We start from the raw sequence: 22,055 nt of genomic DNA on the forward strand, positions 1-22,055 counted from the left end.
TCTCTCTCTTTTCCCTTTTGTTATTTCCTTTCTTCAAGATTTCTACTAATGAAGACATTATTAAAGCGTCCGGAAGAAGATAGATCGTGCACCGTTGGTATTAATGAATAAAATCCATTAAATTATAATAGACATTGTCCCTTCCAAAGAGATGTCATCTTCAAGTTTATTTGTCGTCTTAATATCACGTTAGTGAAAGCAAAAGGGAGGGACTCATCTTTGGAGTTTACAAAGAGGGTGGGTGTGTCAAAGCCTAGAGACATTCTCAATATAAAATACACTGAAGGTTTGAAATAAGTGTTAGTTTTAATCTTTAAGCCCATAAGAGCATATCGAACAATGGATTCCAGATATCTGGTAAGTATTCTCATCCTTATGATTGGTGTAATGATAATAATTTTGGAGTTTCCTCTTGACTATATGGTTAGCGTACGCGTCTCTGATGCGGGAGATCCAGGTTCGATTCCCGGTTGGAGCGTATGTGGTTCAGATCCCATGTTAAAATTTAAGTGCACGTTTCATATAGCCTCGCTGCGGAGCGGTACCCTAAACTCAAAATAACCCACGATAGTGAACCGACTAGTGGAACAATATAAGCTAGAGTTCAATGTATGTATAAAGCAACACACTAGAAGCTATCTGTTTTATATTGTTCTGCTATGTAGTTCATTCACTGTATAGTATGTTCCTTTGGAGTGGGAGACACGGATTTGACTTCCGGCGGGAGCTCATGTGGTTCGAATCCCACGTTAAGCTGTAGGTTCACATCTCATATAGCCTCGCTGCTGAAAGGGACACTTAATTCAAATCAAATAAAATAAATAAAAATTTGTTTACTGTATAATGGGACTTAATATTAGAACTGAACTTCGTGATGGTTAGATCTGAGTCAATTTTACCAAGAGCCAAACGTTTTTAGGACTTAGTATTAATCCGTAAGTCCATGTTACATATACTCATAGTCATGGCGCTGAAAAGTACGGTAAACACAAAACCATCTAATCACACCAACCTGTTAGCCCTTCCCACTAATTTAGTGGCTAGCGCGCGCTCATTTGGTACTCGGGGTTCCGGCTTCCATTCCCTGTCCGAGAGCTTTAAACTTTCAAAGCATTATCCCACCTTAAATTGTAGAGGCACGTCTCATATAACCTTTGTGCTGAAAAGGAATGCTATATTCTAATTACACCACCGTATTTTTAGTTCTAGAATAGAATGTTATTGCTATACGTTAAGCTATTGAAATGTTCTTTTTTTAATCGCTAGTGGAATTTCCAACTTTGAATCTCACAGTCGATCGTCCTAATTATTATTATTTTTACAGGATTTGGCTTTGTTCTAATAGGGCCAATTACCTGATAAAATCGGAATTTCCTTAAATACATTTTTTAAAAGCAGATATTCTTTTAAAAACCCTTTTGTTGTCCTATATAAATTAATCCAGGTATGTGAATGTTTGTTAATGAAGTGCATTATACCGGTATAGAATACTGATTAGCGCACCTTTGGTCCTGGGTTCGATTACCGGCAAGCACATAATTCTTGATGAAGCATTATGAAATAAATGGGAACCAGAGGTGGCACTTGAAGGAAGTCACATCGCCAAAAATTAACATTTTTATCAACAACTGTCTAAAGAAATAAACTTAAAACATGTACTAATTGTAGTGTGTACTTATAGCCAGAAAATGTGGACTAATTCATTTAGCTTGTAGAGATAAAATGTTAATTTTTTAGAGATTTGATTTCCCTCAAAAGCCGCCACTGATGGGAATATATTTAAACTGAAAGAACAAACTCTGATCTGAAAATTCAAATTAATGGTAATAGGTGTACATCACGACTCTTACCCATAGTTTCCGTGGACTACAATAATTGGGATTTCGCTCTTTTAAATTCCATTTTGTAACATGTTGGCGAGTTATCAACTAGATTTTAATACAAAACGTATATGAATAATGGCTCTGCCTTTTTTTCGTAATACTGCTATTTTACTTAATTGGTAAATTGAGCAAAACAGTGAATATTACGAACAGAGAGTAAAGTCAGGAAGAAACAAAGGAACAGAGCCCCGACACCAATTCTATAGGAGTCACATCCCTTACTAAACTGCTCACTTTAAACTTAACTCCATTTGACTCAAATATTTATACTGAATAAATACAGCCTCATGTGCTTATGAAATGTGAATTATTTTGTAGGTGGTTGTTTGATTCCTTCTATTTTTTCCCCTGCCCTATTCCACAAATAGCATTCTTTTATTATTTAATTCATTAAATGGTTGAAGCATCCTTTCGTCAATATAACATTTGGTCTAGGCACCATCAACGACATTAGAATTTTATCTATCGTTGGAAGTATAAGTTAAATTTTCAATATGTATTAAGCACTAATGTTTCAATTAGAGTGCAATTGTATTACTTATTCATTTAATCATAAAACAAGCAAAATACAGTCGATGGATCGGACTCAGAAACCTCCTTCCAAAGCAAAAACACAATAAGATGGCATATCATAGAGATAATTTTTGTGTTTGAACTCTTTTTTTTTTTTTCCTGTGTATTGCTTGCTCTATAGATATTCTTAATAATATTCAATTGGACTTTCTGAAAATACTTCTTTTAAAACCAATTTGATACCTTATCAGAAATAATAGAAAAAAATGTTTTTCATTTAATGTTGTAGGCTTAAGCTCTCATAGGATAAATAAGAAAATAACGTGAACAACAATGAAAGATTTGATGAAACAAAAGTATTAAGAGGATACAAGAAAATCCTAGTAAACCTGCTTATCTAGACATTTCCTATTACGAATTCATATTATCTGGGGTCGAACCAAAAACCTTTAACATCAAACGTAGGTACACAATTACTGAATACTGTTTTCTACCGGTACATTAATAGAATTCATTAAGTATTAATCGTACGCATGCTTTTGTATATCTTACTTTGATAGTACTTCATTTCTAATTTCTAATCTGTTCTTCTAATTATTTTGTTTAGCTTCTCTTCTCCCTACTGGCATTGACAACGGACGCAGCCAAAAATATTACAGAAGAAAAGCAAAAACGTGGAATATTGACCCTTGGGTACGGCTACGGTGGAGCTCCAAGCTATATTTATGGAGGCCAGGTACAGTTTGTAAGTCCTGCAGCATACCCAGCCCCTGCAGCAGTACCTCAACATTACCAACCAATTCAGCCTGTGCACCAACAAGTAATCGTTCACGCCCCACCCCCTACAATAGCTATTCCTCAACCTTTGGTTCAGGTAGCGCCAGCAGTTGCAGCACCGGCTCCTGCAGTTGCAGCACATCCTATTGCAGCTCTTCTAGTACCTATCGCAACTGCACATCAGGCTGTTGCAACAGCAGTCATACCAGAAGCAGTATCACACGTCATAAGAAGCCATCACCACGGAAATGTGGCTTCAGCGGTTGTGAAAGCTCGTCCTTACATCGCAATTGCAACGGCAGCAGATAGTTTAACTGCACGCACTACTGCATCCCCTCCAATGCAAGATGGAGCAGACTCTGCAGCATCAATACATCCTACAATTGCTCTTCCAACTGATAGTGACGATATAGCACGTAGAATTGCTGCCTATAACCCTTCTTCTTCCTCTATGGCTGGATCTAAGGCACAGATTACCATTGGTCAGAAGAGCTCTTACGGATACTAATATGTAAAATCACCTTATTTTGTTGTTTGTTTCTTTTTTCTAATAATAACAAATAAAGTAATATGAAAATTGAAATACATCTATTTATTTTCCCTCTTTAAAGACATTGTTTTTCTTCTGTTCTTTTTAAATGAATCTATTCCATGAAATATAAAAGTACGATAAACAAAGGTATGTTCCAAAAACAATAGTTTTGGCAAATAGTGCAACTTCTGTACTAACAAAACATCATCAACTAAGGTGTTCAGGGAACAAGAGCTTTGCCCAATAGTGGAATGGATCTATTCCATGAAGTATCATGAACTAAGGTATCCCAAGTTAAGGTTTTTGCCAAATAGTACAACTTTTATCTCGAAGATTTTAACTTCATAACTTGCTCTTGGAATCTGTGAATTATGCGTTTAGAGAAATAAACACACATTCAGTATATTCATAATTTGAAAACATTGTTTACCAACAATCATTGGCATAATACAATTTAACTGCCATTAATCCAACAGCTATTGGACTATACTCTGTTGGATTTCTTATTAAAAAAAAAAAAGAAAGAAAGAAAGAAAGAAAGATCTTTAAAAAATGCACAGTCTCGAGTTTGATCTCGGTGGGGCTGCTATATATGTTCTGCACAGTATTATTTTTATGTAAAAGGAAGACAAATAAGCAATAATTACAGAGCAATTGAATCGTTTCTGTTAAAAGGGCGTATGTAACATTTTAAACAATTTTAACTTTTTTAAAGAAATGAATATTTAGAGGTAGATCTAACAATTTGTGTTAAAAGGACGTGTGTTTCTGGAAAAGTGTTATAAATATAAGGCATTTTTCTTTTTTATCATAAACCAAACCGTCTCGTAAGAAAACAATTTTTGTCATTTCCTGACAACTTTGTTTATTGCACATACGCCCTTTTAACAACAACAAAAAAAAAAAAAGATTCAATTAGTAGATATGGTAGACTGTCTGAAGTCGGTCATACACCACTCTTTCCTCATGGATCTTCAGTGAGAATTTTCTCCGATCACGCTTGCAATATGCCAACTAATAATCTTCAGATTACTGAACTTGCCAGAGTTGCCCATGGCCGTATTATGGATAATCTTCTGTATTTATAATTGGAAGTGGTATCTAAAGATATATTCCAAACATGGGATTGAGTCTGTTACCAAAATTATTAGATTTAAAGAACATGAAACTGAATGTGTATAAGCCATTTCAGTTTGGCTTACCAGAATGTTTTCAACTATTACTTCATTTAGGAGGTTCCATGGGCCACTAGATTCTAGATTCCAAGTTTACTTTCTTTTGTTTCAAAATTTAGGAAGATACTTGTATCTTATCTCTAGTGAAAGAAGCAGAATGATTTAGTAGCAACATCACTTTCCCATGAGTGGAAATCAGGTATAATGACAATAAGGCTGAGCTTCCTCTTAGCTATATTGTTAGCTTAGGTGCTTTTGAGACGGGAGACCCGTGTTCGATTCCCACTGGGAGCATATGTGGTTCGGATCCCATGTTAAAATTTAGGTTCAGTCTCATATGGCCTCGCTGCGGAGCGGAACTCTGAACTCTAATCACTCCAGGGGCGGTTGCTCAGTGGTAGAGCGTTTACCTCTGGTGCATGGGGTCCCGGGTTCAATTCCATCTCCCGCTCAAGTGGTGGGCAAACGCTGTGTGCGTCAGTTTCCTCTGAGTTCTCCCGTTTTCTCCCACTTTCTTCATTCCAGCATTTCATTCATTTCTCATTATCACCGTCTCCTTTAGCCTAGCCGGCATAACTGTGGGACGACATAAAACTTAAAGGTTTCATTTCATTTTTCTTTTCAGCTTTGAAACAAATGGACCAAACTTTAAATTAGAGAAGGTAGAACTCTATGCGGAGCTAAAAAAGAAAATAGTACTTAACTTGATCTACCCGTTCCAAAATCGTAGACGAAGAGAGATATCAACGAAGTACAGTATTTCTTTCTTGGACAGAATGTTGGATACATGGGGGACAGAATGTTGGAAGCAAGTAGTCCAGTCCCTAGTTTGAATGCCTGGAATGAATAAGGACTCTTCCCTCCTTGGTAAAACCTGCCGGAATCTGAAGCAATATCAAAGAAACACTGCTTCGAAAAGAGAGGGAGCAAACATGCATAAATAGATAGTCAGAGTCGGATTTAGGTTTCGTGGGGCCCCAAGCTGTTTAAGGTAATGGGGTCCTTTATGTGTCCAGATGAACATAGGCACCCTACATACAGAAATGAACAAACTAGAGATAATTTAGGAAGCAGACTAGCAGAAGGAGCCCCATTAATTACATGAACGTAGGCTACACAGCAGGAAGCATTGTTGCTACGTATATATACATTTTATTTTATTTTTTAATTTTCTTATATTTTAGAAATGTATATCCAGTTTTTCTTTAGATTTTTCGGCCCCAAGAGAGCAGGGCCCTAAGCTATAGCTTGTTTAGCTTATACGTAAATCCGGCACTGTAAACAGTATACACATACAGGCGCGGATCCAAAGGTGGCTATAGAGGCTATAGCCCCCCCCTTGACGTTCAGGTAAAATGGGCTTCAATCCTGTTTACTCTGGATAAAGAGACAAACTAGCTCCTCCCTTGATCATATCTTGGATCCGCCACTATATATATATATATATATATATATATATATATATATATATATATATAATGTTTCTGTTTAGTATGTTGTACGATGGAAGCTGATGAAAGAGCTTTATATTATTCTTGATTTTTGACAGGTAAACAAAGAATATTTCGGGGATTAATCTACTCGATTATTATAATAAGATTATAATAATGTATTTTATTTTTTCTCTTGTATGTATATTCTCAGTCCTGCAGGAAGTTTTCATTTCTTTCTTGGAATAGATAAACGAAGACTTTGGTTCGGCTTCTCCTTCACAAATCTCTGTCGAAAGGTTGACTTTATCGCTACCAACACAAATTACTTCTTCTCATAGAAACCATCTACAAATACACTGTACTGCTGAAACAGAAACCATCAACTAAGGAGGTCATAAATTTTGCTATTCCTCGTGTTTGAAGTTCCCGTTCTTAACAACGACTTCCTTTCTCCCGCCCCTGTTAAGAAGTTCAAAATAGGTTTTCAAAAGGACTGGCTCCCGCTGAGAAGGAAAGTGGGATGAGGAATGACTATAGTGCCATCTAGCAGTTAGACGGCCAAGTACGTGAACACGAAAAAATCTGATTTCTGATTTCTGTAGATTCAATAATGAAGGATATAATTTCTCATCGATTGTGTAATGAATGTCATTGGAAACAGCGAAAAAATAGTACAGTAGCGCACAAATACAAAGGTAGTACTCCATTCTCAGAAAAGTCCGAAATTTTTAGCTCTTTTCCTTACTGTAAAAAAACAGAAGACTTTTCCCTCTAATTTTGATCATTTTCTTATGGGAATTTGGATTATAATTATCTGTATTTATAAGAAGAAAATATCACGCACAGAGTTCAAATTGCACCTTCAAAATGAGATGCATCATATTAAGTGAGCTATTGAGACATTTTTGCGAAAGAACGAAATGAAACCATGATTTGCCTAAAAAATGGTTGAGATCCCATGTTAAATTGAACACCAATCTTCCGGCCGCTCTGGCGCACTCCTTCTCCCTCTTAATGCTCAGATCCGCCTCTTCAGTTTCGGCATCTGAAGACTTTAACTGAAATGGGCTATCATCATTGCATTATATTTTTCTTTAGCCTTTTCCATCATCCTTTATTTGCGATAATTGTTAAGAAGAAAGGGAACAAGGGAAAGGTTGGGAAGAACGAGACCACAACACTCAAGATGAATAAACAAACAAATCAAAACAAAATTTCAAAAACAAAAGGAAAAACGAAAACAAAACAAAAAGGACTTGAGCTATCTAATCCTACCTAATCAATCATACATATTAATTAACAAAAATTTGATTATTACCTAATTCAAGTAGACGAAGTATGCGCCTGTAAAGTCATGTTTTATAAACGGGAGAAATCTCTCTCTCTCTCTCTTTATTTCTACCTAAATCTTTATTATTGGTTGCAAATGGATATTTCAAGGTTGTATCAAAGAAAGTGTCGGCATCAGAATAAAGTCTTTATTACCTGGAATACCTGTTCCTCTTACGGGTATAATAGGTTTGTGGAAAATATTGGAACACTTTCTCTCCCTAGTATACCCATTTCAATGAAATTGCAGTGATAGTGATTCAGTTGTCCTCAATATTTTTTACACTACACATACTTCCAACCATGATTTTTTAAAAAAGATAATATCAATAATCTCGTAGTTAAAGGTGAATCGTAATTGCAGTATGTTATAATATAATCTATGGCGTTAAAATCCTAGCAACAGAAGCAAAAGTGTTTAAAAACTGGTTGCTGTAGCAATTCAAAGAACAAAATGAACCTCAAATGTCGTTCAATTTTACCCCATAAGTTAGAATTGGAATGATGTTGCTAGAGGCGTTCGGTTCCTCTCGGGAAAAACAATACGATAAGAATGTAAGTTAGACTATAGGTACCAATAGTAATCAAAGTTGGTGCAGTGGATTCGGAGGAGTTGGCCGCCAACTAACGCTACATTCATTTTTATTTATATAGATTACAATGTTAAAATTAAAACTTGCGTGGCAGAATAGTTCTTTTCGAAATATTTTACGTTTTTTATTATATTTATCCTCTACAATACGCAAGTCTTTGTGTCTTTGTTCTATGGTTTGAATTTTTTGCTTCAGCTACTTGAGTGTGTGTGTGCATAACAGAGAACACGAATTCCCGAATGATACAAGGCTACTTACTTTAGCCCGAAAAGCGATGGAATTATTTGTACCTCTTCGAGAGAACTAGTAAAATTATACTATTATATATTAAGGCGCAAGCTTATTACTGAGTGAAGTTAATAACATTGATAACAGAATAGGACCAAAACCAAATTTTCTTCCAAGCCTTCCAAGCACGTGATAGTTCTGGATGAAACCAGAATGTTTGACACTTTAAGAAATGTCTCTTTACAAAAAGTATACACTAAGATAGTTAAACTAAGTCTGAGAACTCGAAACCACAAAGTATCACAAATGTAAATTAAATTGCAGTGGGTTATTTGACTCCTTTGGACGTTTTCTTTGATCTTATATTTGTTGCCGCATCGAAGATTGGCGTTGAAAATTCTAGATAATGAACTTCCGAGAACTTTTATATATATATCTTTCCAAGAGCTTTCTTCTTCTTTCTTTCTTTCTTTTTTTTTTTTTTATCACTATTGCATTCGTTTGAACACCAAGATGATTCAGTGAAGAGAACTGAAGAGAAATCGACTGAGAAAGAAAGAAAATACACACAAAAAAGCCTATCTTGACAATCTTTAGTAACCTTCACCTTGTCCACTGGCGCAGAAGGACAAGAAACAATCAATGCTGGGGAACGTGTGGAAACTCTCTCAGCATCATTCTCTGTTACTGCCTTGTACCAATCGTCAATTACAACGCTAAAGGTACTTTCCAATCTTTAAGACCAGAAAAAAAAAACAATATAACTATTTTACGTATTTCTGGATTACTTTATACATATATAAAAGCTGGAAACGGTATAACAGTTTCAGCAGTGTTTTGCATTATGTGTATAGAGAACAAATGTGCTTACAACATGATTCTGGTGGTAAGTTAACGATAAACAGTGTAATGACAAACTGGGATTTACGACATGTCTTGCTTCGGCAGGATAAACAGGGTGTCACAAAAATTTGTGGTAATATTTTGGAAATAGATTCTTTCCATCAAAATAAAAAAAAAAAGTTCATATGGACCTGTAGTCGAAAGCGCATAGTTTTGTAGTTACAGGATGCCAAAAACTTGAAAAAATGTACTTTAAAGGTCCACAGTTCCAATACGATAGGACCAATCGTAGTCGTATCAGGACATTACTGAGGAACTAGTATGAACTATTCAAATATCCATCTTTCAGAGTGTTCGGTACTTGCACAATCATTTCTAGAGAGGCTGTTTGGGAGTACTTGATCACTCTCTACCTACCTCTCTAATAATTGATGTGCAAACACTGAAGCATTCTTAAACATGGAAATTTAGATAGTCCACATAATAGTTCCTCAGTGATGTCTTGACCCGACTACGACAGGTTCATAACTAGTGCAGCTATGAACTTCTAAAGTTCACTTGTTTCATGTTTTTCTGCACCCTATAGCTCCGAAACTATCCACTTCTGAGCATGGGTCCATATTTCTTATTTTGATGTGAGGAATTTGTTCGCAAAATATTGTGCCACATTTTAATAACACTCTGTATAGTAGGTGTGTGTGAATTTTCTCGTTTCCTCCTTATCTTGCTTTGAGGTAATGAAAATTCAATTGCCCTGAATACAAGTATTTAGTTATAAATAAAATAAAATGAAATGTTTAAGTTTTACGTCCCACGATTATGCCGGCTAGGCTAAAGGAGACGATGATGATGAGAAATGAATGAAAGGGTAGAATGAAGAAAGTGGGAGGAAACGGTAGAACCCTGAGGAAACCCCCACACACGGTGTTTGTCCACCACAAAGTTCACTTGGTGCGAGCTAGAATCGAACCAGGAACCGCATGCACCAGAGGTGAACGCTCTACCAATGAGCCATTAGTTACAAGTAATATGTGCGTCATAGTTAGGAGTATGTGTGTCATCGTTAACGGAAGATAACAACAATAGATAAATCTGTTATTTAACAGTGTATTGTTTCGCAAGTACGGTACATTAACAAATAAACATTTTAAAATTTTATTTAGGGATGCACACGAGACAAAACAGTATTTTCCTGACAAAATTCGAGACGAGACTCCTATCTTCCAATAGACAAATATACATTTTTGGAGTCGAGACATCACTTTTACAACACGTTTACGAGACAAGACAGCCTCAAATCTTGTCTCGAACCTATTCCTAATTTTATTATTTTTTGGCAATGAAGGACATATACACTTTAGTGCCATAAAAATTCACTTTTCTCGAAAAGTACCCATAAGAATTTATTCCCAGTATGTCTTTTGTTCAGGTGGATGTAATTTATTGATTAACATAATATATATGATTTTAATCTTAATACTTAGCATAGTTTTATTTCATAGTCAATTTTTAGGTTTCCCAAAAGAAGGAAATCTCGATTTTCCTAAACTACGCATGAGGATTTACATAATTTTCTTCAGCTCAATGAGATTTATCTATTAGTTTCTTTTATCTAATATTTGTAAATTGTTGTTCTAATTCACCATGACTTGTGTGCATATTCAACTGTGAAAGACTTGGAAGCACTCTCTTAATGTTAAGTCCACTTGACATATTAAACATTTTAGTCCCTTGAAGCGAATTTGCACACAAAGAGAGAGTGTTCTAAGCATTATGCTACCGATTAATTAGTAACCAACTATTATTTTCTTTTTAAAAAACATAAATATCTGTAATACACTTTGTTAAGTTAGATAAGACTTTGTGTTCTGTTTGTATTAGTACTGCTGTCCCTTTGTAAGTCGTAGATATAATTGGCTAGACTGTTTATAAGTTAAGTGATATACAATTAGCACATAATATCAATTGCCCTTCTTCTGAATTTTTAGATCCATATTTGGTGCGTTCAGTGCACAAAGGAATCAAGTTCACTTTTTAAAAGTTATTTTGGACTTATTTCATCTTCAAGATCTCTATTTGAAGCTCCTTTTAGAGCTTAAAAATTCATTCCCAGATGTTGTAAATAACTCTTACAGCCGTGTGCACCAACGAAGTTTAAACGAGCGTTCACACAAAGGCGTTCAACATTAAAATTTCAAGTCTAAACGTGGTTCCAGGACTTCTGTTGCACCATTGAAAGTCGATGTTCAGTACATCTCGTTTAAGTAAACTTCGATCAATTTGTAAAATCGACTCTGATTGATTATCGTCTTTTGTCTCTAATCTTCGTTTAACAAAGTAACAAATAAAGAAAGCATACCGCGTGCCGGTCTTTTCGACTTTCGAGATTGTGTGCATAGAATTGTGAGCAATATAATTTCAGTGATTGTAATTGTCATGGATTTAACTTCGTTCTGGAATACGCTATAAGGAAAATCAAAGATAGCAACCAGGGCCTAGAGTTGAACGGTATTCACCAGGTTATGGCATATGCTGATGATGTAAATTTAATAGGGGATGATAGGAGAACAATAGAAAGAAATGCAGAGATCTTATTAAACGCTTGCAGGGACATGGGCTTAGAAGTAAATGCAGAGAAAACTAAATACATGGAAGTGCGTCGGGACCGGAACACATCAAATTATGGATGCGTTAAAATATTAAATAATAGTTTTGATAAAGTGGATACTTTCAAATATCTAGGAGCAATATTAACAGAAGAAAATCATATTCATGGAGAAGTTAAATGTCGACTAAAAGCAGGGAATTCGTGTTACTATTCGGTTAAAAAATCTCTTGTCGTTCGGTTAAAAAATCTTACTCTGAGGGAAGAACATAGACTGAAAGTATTTGAGAACAAGATCCTGAGACGAATATTCGGACCCAAGAGGAACGGGAATGGGGAATGGCGGAAACTTCATAACGAGGAACTACATAATTTATATGGTTTACCCAACATTGTTAGGGTCGTCAAGTCTAGGAGGCTTAGGTGGGCGGGTCATGTAGCTAGAATGGAAGAAAGTAGAAACGCTTTCAAAGTCTTGACTGGAAGACCAATCGGAAAACGACCATTAGGAAGACCTAGGCGCAGATGGGAGGACAATATTAAGATGGATCTCGTAGAGATTGGAATATAAAGTAGAAACTGGATGCAGTTAGCTGAGGATATAAGTCAGTGGAGAGCTTTTGTGAACGCGGCATTGAACCTCCGGGTTCCATAGGCCATAGAGTTAGTTAGTTAGTTTTAATTGTCATGGAAAAAATAATGAAACCACGAGTAAAAAAAATTTCCGAACACGAAAAATGTATTGTAATTTCATTAGTGAAAAAAAAATACAAAAACATTATTGAATGTAAACAGACTGACTTGGATCAACGAAGTTAAAACCACAAATTCGGCCGTTCAAGCTAAAACCAAGTTTATCCACCACTTGACCGAGACTTAACCTTGAACGTTGGTGCAGCAGACAGTTTTACTGAGCTTGGTTATGACTCTCGTTCAATAATTGAACTTCGTTGATGCACACGGCTATTAGAATGTTAAGAAACAATGGGTCAACTTTTCCACTTATTTAAGCCGTACCGCACAAACTGTCTTTTTGTCACTTCTTTGTTAACTGGTCTTGAATCTCTTATGCTCTGAATAAACCATTTGATTTGTCCGTGAAACCGGACTACGTCTTTCACTAACAGACAGAATTGTGTTTAAGCAGTTGAAACAGTAAAATTAAACTCTTCAGTACGATTACATATATGTATATATAGAAGACCGGATTTAGGGGGGGTGGGGTGCATCCCCTTTCGTTGAAAATATACACTATCTAAAGTGACAAGTTAGCATTGAAAGTGGCAACACTTTTCGAAAATTTCTGCTGTCATGTTTCCGTTCGGTCTTAAAAGAAAGCAAAGTTTGCAAAATCAATAGTTTAAGTCAATTTTCTGAAGGTTGAAGGAAAAGGGTTCTCCAAGAGCGGACACATAGCATTTCCAGGGCAATTCCTCAGCCACACCAAAGATGCCTAGAGGCATTTTAAAAAAATCAAATTTAATTCAAATGTACTGGTAGTTATTTTTGCACCCCCATGTCAGAAAATCCTGGATCCGATCCGGTACATATACATATTTGGAAAAAGAATTGAAATTAGCCTTGTTTCATTCCTTAAAAACTAGTAATATATAACTGAACTATGATTTGATAATTGTAGAGAGTTGAATTATTAAATGTATTACGGTAGTTACAAAATTAAAAATGCAATTGGTAAAGGTTATTAGACTCGTTACTCTTCTTTAATGGTTGCGATGGAGTAGTTAATGTTGAAACACTTCTCTGCTCCCAAATAATGAAAACAAATGTTTATTTCATTAATACCTATTTTAAAACTTAATATTTTGAGGAAGTCATCAATAATACAACAGTAATATTTAAGGGGAATTTGAAAACGGACTCTTCGAGTTTTGATGCGCATACGCAGGTGTCTATAGAAAATCGAAAAATGATACTGTAAGTAGATACGTAGTATTAGTTCTCTATTGCCGTTCTGCGAAGAAGAACGTAAGGGAAATGTTTGCTCAGTACTAGAGCATTTGTCTTTAGTATATACAAAAAGTTTCTGCTTCGATCCCAAGCTATGCGAGATTATAGTGAACAACATTTCTGTCTGCGGGTTATCTTTGCATTAAGGATAGATCCACGACGGACTCCTGGATGGGGCGGTGGTGATGAAAGACTCCCAGTTTTCTCCCTCATCGGATTTTTGAAGCACTGGTGCCTGTGTCCTTCGCCCCTACTGGATCTACTTATGTCTCCATTCTACTGTTTCCTATTACTTTCATATTTTACCAATTCTTCCGTAAATTATTCACTCTCAATACTCACTATTAATACAAGGGTCGATCCTATTAATACACTCGTGTAAGCAAAATTAGTTTACTCTACAAGGTATCACTATTGAGCTCCAAAAATATATGTAAAAGAAAACAGTCTTAACTATAGGATTCTATCTTTCTCTGCATCTGCATCCAGAAATTACGCCCTAAATGAAACAAACGGAAAATAAACATGTATAATCTGGTGTCAAAGTTATGTGACTTTGGAGTGAATTTTAGTGTTGTAGAAATGTGGTTGAGAGTTTGATTGAAGTCTCGCATACTGTGAAGAGTAGCTACAGATTCTATTTTGTCTATTGGATCTCAATATTCATTCCAATTTAATTGCACCAATTCGTAAAACTGATATGTTGAGGACACTTCGCGAAATTAGGAATTTAGAAATGTGCATGATTGGATTATGATCATTTCCAATGTAGCTAATAAAGAGATGTTACTATGAGTCATTAAATAGCCGGATACGATTACAATATCGGGTTTCGTATTGGATGATCTAGGATGACTGTTGCTGTTATATAATTGTTCTATTATTTCTTTCAATGCTGTTTCAGTTGCTTTTTCAGAAAGTTGCTTTTTCAGAAAGTTGCTTATCCGGCTGTGTATGATAATTTCTTTCATAGCAATAAAATGTCACAAAATATCATTCACATACTGGTACATCAAAAAAGTAGACCAATTATTAAACTGATCTCTGAAAAGAAACATTCACGATTTTTTCTTCAGAATTGTATTTTGATGATACTTGATCAAACCTAATATCCAACTTTGAAGCATTCGTAGGTATCATTTTCTGCAACAGCTGAACTTTTATTGTGAACGGATTTCAATTTTTTTCATAAACTTTAATTTAAACTTGGTTGCTCGAAATGTTCATTTGTTAGTAATGGAGTATTAATTCATAGGCTAATGGGGTACAGAGAGTTATCATAAGATTTCAAATTTAATATAGTATGTGAATTTCAAGTGCCATCATCAAGAGTAGGATCCGTGACAATGTTCAGAGAAATTTTTAGTTTCTGCGTCCCTCGTGTCTCCCCAACAAGATAACACCAACGTAGAGCTTAAGAGCCTAAAGGTATGTATAATGCTCTTAAACAATTAAAAGGTTGAATGATTATCAATTTTGAGCTCTCAATTCATATCGTACAGATTTGGCTGTATATTGCACTATTTCAAGAACAGTATACTTGATAAAGTAACGAAAAAAGAATTCATAGCGGACAATTATGCAGCAGCGAGAACAAAGAAATATTTATTCTTCCTCTGGGTTTCCTAGTTGTTTCAATTTCATCTAACAGATATATAAAGTATGCTGTGCACAAAGAAATCAAGTCCACGTTTTGGTAATTTTGAACGCATTTTATCTTTAAAATCTTTATCTGAAGTCCCTTTAGAGCTTAAAAGATCCATGCACAGATATTGCGAATAAATCTTATAGGTAAAAAGCAGTGTTAACTTTTCCATTTAATTAAGCGTACCATACAAATTTTATGTCTCTTTTTCTCACAAGTTTACTAACTGGACTTGATTTCCTTGTGCTCTGAACACCTCATGCTCCACGGATGAAAAAGAGAGAAAAGGAAAATGAATTAAAAACAATCATATAGCTATTTATGATTGATGATTGATGTCATCTGTCAGTCCTTAAATATATATATTTAGGATTAATTGAAAATGTTTTAAAAATGACTTAATTCAGATACTATATATTTATGTATTCTTATTTCAGGCATATGTCATCATAGTAGTTGCCTTTACCAGATCAGAACAAGCAGAAAGGAAAACACGAGATGTGTCCGGTATTTACCAAGGTGCAAGTTTTCTGTTTCCAGAACTTCGTTATATCTACCCGGCACAATCATTTAGTGATTTCAAGGTAGTTCCAGTTCCCCTTCTTACTTCAGCAACTGCAGAAAATTCACCTTGGTCAACTTTCTTAATCCCACAATTCAACCCTTTTCGTCCGTTCCACGTAGGATCTTCAGCAACACCAACAACGACCACTATGAATAGTCAACTAACTACAGGCAGTTCACCTGACAGTAAATACCAACAACAAGCAACTTTATCTGATATTCCGGATCATGTTCACACATCTACATATGTGGCTGATACAAGTAAACAATTCGGAGATAAGGAAGATTCTCCGTATGTAGTGTTACTGGTGCAACCAACATTGAGTGGAACAACAACAAACAATGAGAATGAAATTCCAAATATGATGTCAACCAAGGAATCTTTCGATGAAGAGAATTTTCCTACATATTCTTCGAGTGATAAATTAATGAATAAAAATCGAGCTAACTATCCATACAGTGTAGATTTTCAAGACTCTAAGGACATTGAAGCACAGTTAGAGTATGAATTTCTCAAAAACAAAGAAGTAGCAGAAAAGGAAAAATTGATGTCTGATTCTAGTAAAGAAAATATAAAATAAAAATTCACTTTGATTAATTTTTCTTGTATTAATTTTTAATCTAATGATGATTCTGCCTTTTACCACATATATTACCTTAAATTAGTGAATATTCCTAAACTTACAAGGGATGTTTCTCAACTGTAAAATAAATAAAGTAAATATTAAAAAAAAAACATTCAGTGATCTTGAGAGTGACCTTGTATAAAGTTGTAACTTTTGATGACCATAATTAACAAAAATATGGTGTAACAGAGTTTTCAAGTAGTATGTAGATTTTCCTTCTACAAGTTAGAGCTAAATACATTTAAATAAACTTAAGTAATCCATAGGAAACTTCGATGCCAAAGTACATAATTTGCTGTTTATCTACAAACCTCTTACCAATACTCGACAGTAATTTATGTCCAAACAATCAACTCTATTCATTATGTTCACAGAACACCTACGCCACGAAGAGCAACACATAACATGGGTAGAAATTGTTATATTACTTAAAATGACGTATTTCTGGGAACTTTTAAGAATTACTTTTGTCTATATTCCCTTCCCTAATCTCAGTTATAATTACAACACATTTACAAAATTACATATTTTAAGCAGTGAAATGAAATGCAATATTTTAAGTTTTATGTCCTACGGTTATGCCGGCTAGGCTAAAGGAAACTGATGATGAGAAATGAATGAAGTGGTGAAAATGGGAGCAGGCACGTAGCCAGGATTTCGTGAAGGGGGGGGGTCCGTGACATGAAATACTGTGGTAATCAAAAAAAGGGGCTCGAGCACTCTAAACTATTTTACTGGAACATATATTGGATGGTTAGCCAGGATTTCGTAACGGGGGAGGGGGAGTGACATGAAATTCTGAAGGCCCAGAAGCTCGATCAATCTAAACTACTTTACTATCAACATATATTGGTTTGTTAGGACAATAAAATGAGGATATGTTGGCAAGTATTTTAATAACAAACTATGAAGAAATTTCGAGCAAAATAATAATAAAAAAAAGTATTGAAAAAGATTTTGCAATATTTACGTTCTTCTCCTGTTTATTCAAATATAACAATTTTCCTTTCATTATGACCTCAATTATTATAAAAAGTACAGACTGAATACTGTCTTCTAAACTATCTTGTAATATAAATAAAATAACGAGTTTGTTTGTGTGTTTGTCTGTCTGTCTATGTGCGGCCTGGGGACCAGACAAGTGGACCGAGAGTTACCAAATTTTGGTCAGGGGTACCTTGGCCCAGGCCCCAGATCAAGACGAAGCGTTTTTTTTTAAATTCGAAACAGTGGGTTATCAGGGAGGCGTTTACCGGAACCGACTTGGGAACCAGACAAATTGACAGAGAGTTGCCAAATTTTAGTCACGAATACCTTGGTCCGGGCTCCAGACCAGAGTTAAACGTTTTTGTCGAAATTCGAACCAGGGGAGTCTCAGGGGGGCGTTTACCGGGACATGTAAAAGAGGTAGAAAATGACCGATATTTATTTATTTATTTAACAATCACCAGATACAGCTCAGAGGCCATTTTACATTGGATATCCAACAACATTAACAATGGAAAGGATTTGGGAACGTATCGGCCAGGGCCTGTTTAGTAGGTGCCATCCCGGCATTTGCCTGTTAGGACTGAGGGAAACCCTGGAAAACCTCAGTCAGGATGGTAGGCAGCGGGATTCGAAGCCACGACCTTCCGAATGCGAAGCCAACGCTCTACCACTTGAGCTATTAGTGTCGAATTCATATTTTCGCGGTCGTTGAAATCAATGGTGAAACTCTAGTCGCATTGACTTCCAAATTCACGCTATTCGGCTCCGGGCCGGAGGTCACCGGAGGCGGGGGGTGACATACCAAGATATCTAAAAGTAATCCAAAATGACCGATATTAGTGTCAAATCCATAGTTTTCGCGGTCGCTGAAATCAATGGTGACACTTCCATTAGCAATGACTTGGCCGGGAGTCAGCGGAGGGTGGATACCGAGACGTAAAAAATAGCCCAAAATGACCAATATTAGTATCAAATCCGTAGTTTTCGTGGTCGCTGAGATCAATGGTGATACTCCCACAGACGTTGACTTCCAAATACAGCCTCTGTGCGATGTGTATATTCAACTAGTTTTACAATATGTGCGTTCCTTTCTCTGTTGAATCAAATGCTAACATAACTTTCTTTTAACATAATTTTTTGTTTTTATTATTCTGTCAACTACTGTCGGTTCCAAATGACAGGTTAAAGGAGCAACAGAAAATTGTCCTTGAAATAACATGTTTGATACTGCAAGGATGCGATGACGAAAAGTTATGATTAAAAATGTCCACGCTGTTACACAACGGCACTTATGCTTTCGAAAGCTTGAAATCTCCCTGACTAGTAGCAGGAATTCTGAGAATTCCATAAGTTTTCTTGAAATTTCAAATTCCCTGACTCTTCCAGTATACCTCGATTACCTCGCCACCATATTGCAAGTAATACAAATCTCATAAGAAAGAGTAAGCAAAAGCTTCCTGTAGTTTTCTTTTTAATTTTTAACGCTGATCCTTCTTTTTGTCATTTCATTTTATTTTATCCTCCCTTAATTTTTCATTTCTGGTCTCGAAGGGGGGGCCCGGACCCCCGGGCCCCCCTTGGCTACGTGCCTGATGGGAGGAAACGGAAGAACCACGAGAAAACCCACGCACAGGGTGTTTGTCCCCCATGAAAATCACTTGGTGCGAGCTGGGATCGAACCAAGGACCCCATGCACCATAGGTAAACACTCTACTACTGAGCCACCGTGGTCCCGTATTTTAAGCAGTGTTGCAAACTTTATCAACATATTTAATATATCCGGAACGATTCTAGATAACAAATTCCTGGAAACGGCATTATGATGTCGCGAGATTGAACATCTCTGCAAAGCACATTTAACATCTATATACCCTTCATACGATCTTACACGAAGCTAAAATAAAGTTTAACATCATAACTGTGTTTTCCTTGTGTATCTACAAAAATGTAAAATAACTTTGTTTTGAAAATGCTCGACAAGAATAAGTTTTTTAAATATATCCTACTGGAACAAGGTCTTGAGAATTATACTGGTGCAACGAACGCTTAATTATTACTTGAAAGTGTATCCCCTACCCCAATTTCTTTGTACAATTCGATTCGCTGGTTCCGGAGTAATATAGGACATGAAATTTAGATAGAGCGCATATTAGCTCCTGCGTAATGTCTTGAACCACTGAGATGGATCCCACAGTTTTCAAGTCAGGCTTTATAAATTGTAATATTTTGCATTTTTGGAGGTTTATAACTCTAAAGGGTGTTTCTCGATCTACGTTTATTAGAACTTTTTTTTTTAAAGTTTATTTAACATAAGGAATCACCTCTCAGAGTTTAGTCATTGAATTTCTAAACGTACTCTACATGTCAAAATAAAATTATTATACTGTGTTTTCCAACTATTCCTCAAATGTATTTGCAAAACATCATAACTTTATTTTCAAAGTGTTCGACAAATGTAAGTGTTTTAAATAGTCTACTGAAACACTGTTTCCAGAATCAACACTTTTTGTAGACAGTTTGATGCGCAGGAAACTTTTTCTAAACACTATTTGACCTAATTTCTCCACAAAATCAGTATTTAAAAACTTTTATAACAGATTTTGTGGAGAAAATAGGTCAAATAGTTATATTGTTAAATTATAATTTATGCTCAATTGTTCCCTCAGTAGAGTTTTTTTTTTAATTATTATTATTAAGACATTAGTTTAAAAGCTATGGGGTTGTTTCAAGATAAATGGTCTACCCTGTATATCCGTATCGGGCGAAGCAGCGTTGTAATTACACGAGGAGTTAGACTGATCTAGTCCTGATCTAAGTATTTCAAGATAGCAATTCCTTATTTTCTTTGCATCTACCGAGGCACAAGATCCTTTTACACTTCGCCATCATCTGTGTTCCTACACCATAGACTGCCATACTTCGTACCAGGATGCCGACTGAGCCAGGTCACACAAGGTTAAACGTTTCGTCATGTATCGTCAGTGACACCTGCGATGACATAAATGAGATATCAAGGAATAATTTTTACCATTGTAAGAAAGAAAATATTTATGTTTCACGAATTGGTTAACTATTAAATAAGTTATAAACAATTTTCAATAGGGAGTTAATTCCCTCTCAGCCTGCATATTGCTTATCATTGTACAATCAACCAGAAAATTTCGTCTTGTGACCAACTCTGATGTCGACGGGAAGTTGTAAGAAATAATAGATTTTAATTGAATTCACTTGTAGTTAAATCTTTTGTCAGCAGTGAGGTTATAAGGTAAGAGATCTATAGTTTGAAGTGTGATCTGAACCTCTAAAGATTTTGATGCTTTCCGAGCTAGAATCGAACGCGGGATTTCAAGTACTAAAGGCTCAGCCGCTAGTCACTATATCAACAAGGAAGGTGCAAACAAATTTCCATTTATGGCCAAACAGAACTTCAAAATGCCAATATGTATCTGTCTTACAATCATAGGCGGCGATTAGGGGGAACAAGGGGGGGGCAGTTGCCCCCCCCCCACTTCTTTGGAGTGACCACTTAACTCTTTTAAATTATATCATCTATTTTTCGGTGATAGGCTAGAATCTTCATTATTCGATTTTAAAAATGTACCAAGATTTTTACTTCTTTTTTTTCCTCAAGCCTGGAGGCATTGTAGAACACGTTACATATGCTTTCACGCCTTTCTCCGTCGAGACGTAGAGTGTGATGACGTCAAAACTAAAAATAATATTTTTTGTTATGACTTTTTTATTACTTTTTACAGGGCTTAATTTTGTATCTAGAAGATTGAAATTTTGCACATACATTCAGTGCACCCCTTAATATTTTCTAGATTCTTTTCAGATTTCTGCGATAAAAAGGGGGGGTCCAGAGGGGCAAAAAGATAAAAAAAAAGGAAAGAAAGAAAGGACATCTTTTTAACAAGGATCCCTTTTTTCGCGATTTTCCCTCCTCAGATACATGATGGAGACATGTGAGTGATACCGTTTGAAAGTATTTTCTATTCTAAAAGGAATGATGTACGAACAATGATCATAGGATACATAGGGATGTAGGAAAATTTTATATTACACTCGGGTCATTTGGGGCATTGTGGGAATGTTCTTAGCTCATTGGTAAACATTTTCACGCACTTAGTTTTCAAGATAGAAGTTTGAATTTTTTATACACATTTAGTACACCCCTTCGTATTTTTCAGTTGATTTAGAGATCTGTGCGTTAACAAAGGGGATCCAGAGGGGATCAAAGTTTGAAAAAAATCCAGATTTCCCTCAAAATTTCCCCTTCATAGGAAAACGTAAATGGAACAGTTTGAAAGTTGTTGTACTCTGAAGAAAATGAGGTACTAAACATGATCCT

At 35.7% G+C, this 22,055-nt stretch overlaps 2 protein-coding genes across 2 annotated transcripts; both read left to right on the forward strand.

The window, feature by feature from the left end:
- Positions 1–3,036: 3,036 nt before the first annotated feature.
- LOC145661018 (uncharacterized) lies at positions 3,037–3,681 on the forward strand (the record flags this gene model as incomplete). The annotated part of the gene is given in 1 exon segment (XM_081726453.1): positions 3,037–3,681. A coding segment is annotated over 1 exon segment (645 nt), but the record flags the coding sequence as incomplete, so codon positions are not given.
- A 5,626-nt stretch (positions 3,682–9,307) lies between these two features.
- Positions 9,308–16,669, forward strand: LOC145661019 (uncharacterized). Its single transcript, XM_081726454.1, has 2 exons — positions 9,308–9,349; positions 15,962–16,669. The coding sequence occupies exons 1-2, from the start codon at positions 9,308–9,310 to the stop codon at positions 16,667–16,669; spliced, it is 750 nt and encodes a 249-aa protein (XP_081582580.1).
- The last annotated feature ends 5,386 nt before the right edge of the window (positions 16,670–22,055 follow it).

The sequence above is a fragment of the Thermobia domestica genome, chromosome 9 (assembly GCF_964235325.1).
Source record: "Thermobia domestica chromosome 9, izTheDome1.hap1.1, whole genome shotgun sequence".
Lineage (NCBI taxonomy): Eukaryota > Metazoa > Arthropoda > Insecta > Zygentoma > Lepismatidae > Thermobia > Thermobia domestica.

Excerpts from the sequence above, each read along its gene's own strand:
- LOC145661019 (XM_081726454.1), top strand. The coding sequence starts at position 9,308 with ATGTGTATAGAGAACAAATGTGCTTACAACATGATTCTGGTG. Across the intron at positions 9,350-15,961 it reads CTTACAACATGATTCTGGTG|GCATATGTCATCATAGTAGT; the intron begins GTAAGTTAACGA and ends TTCTTATTTCAG.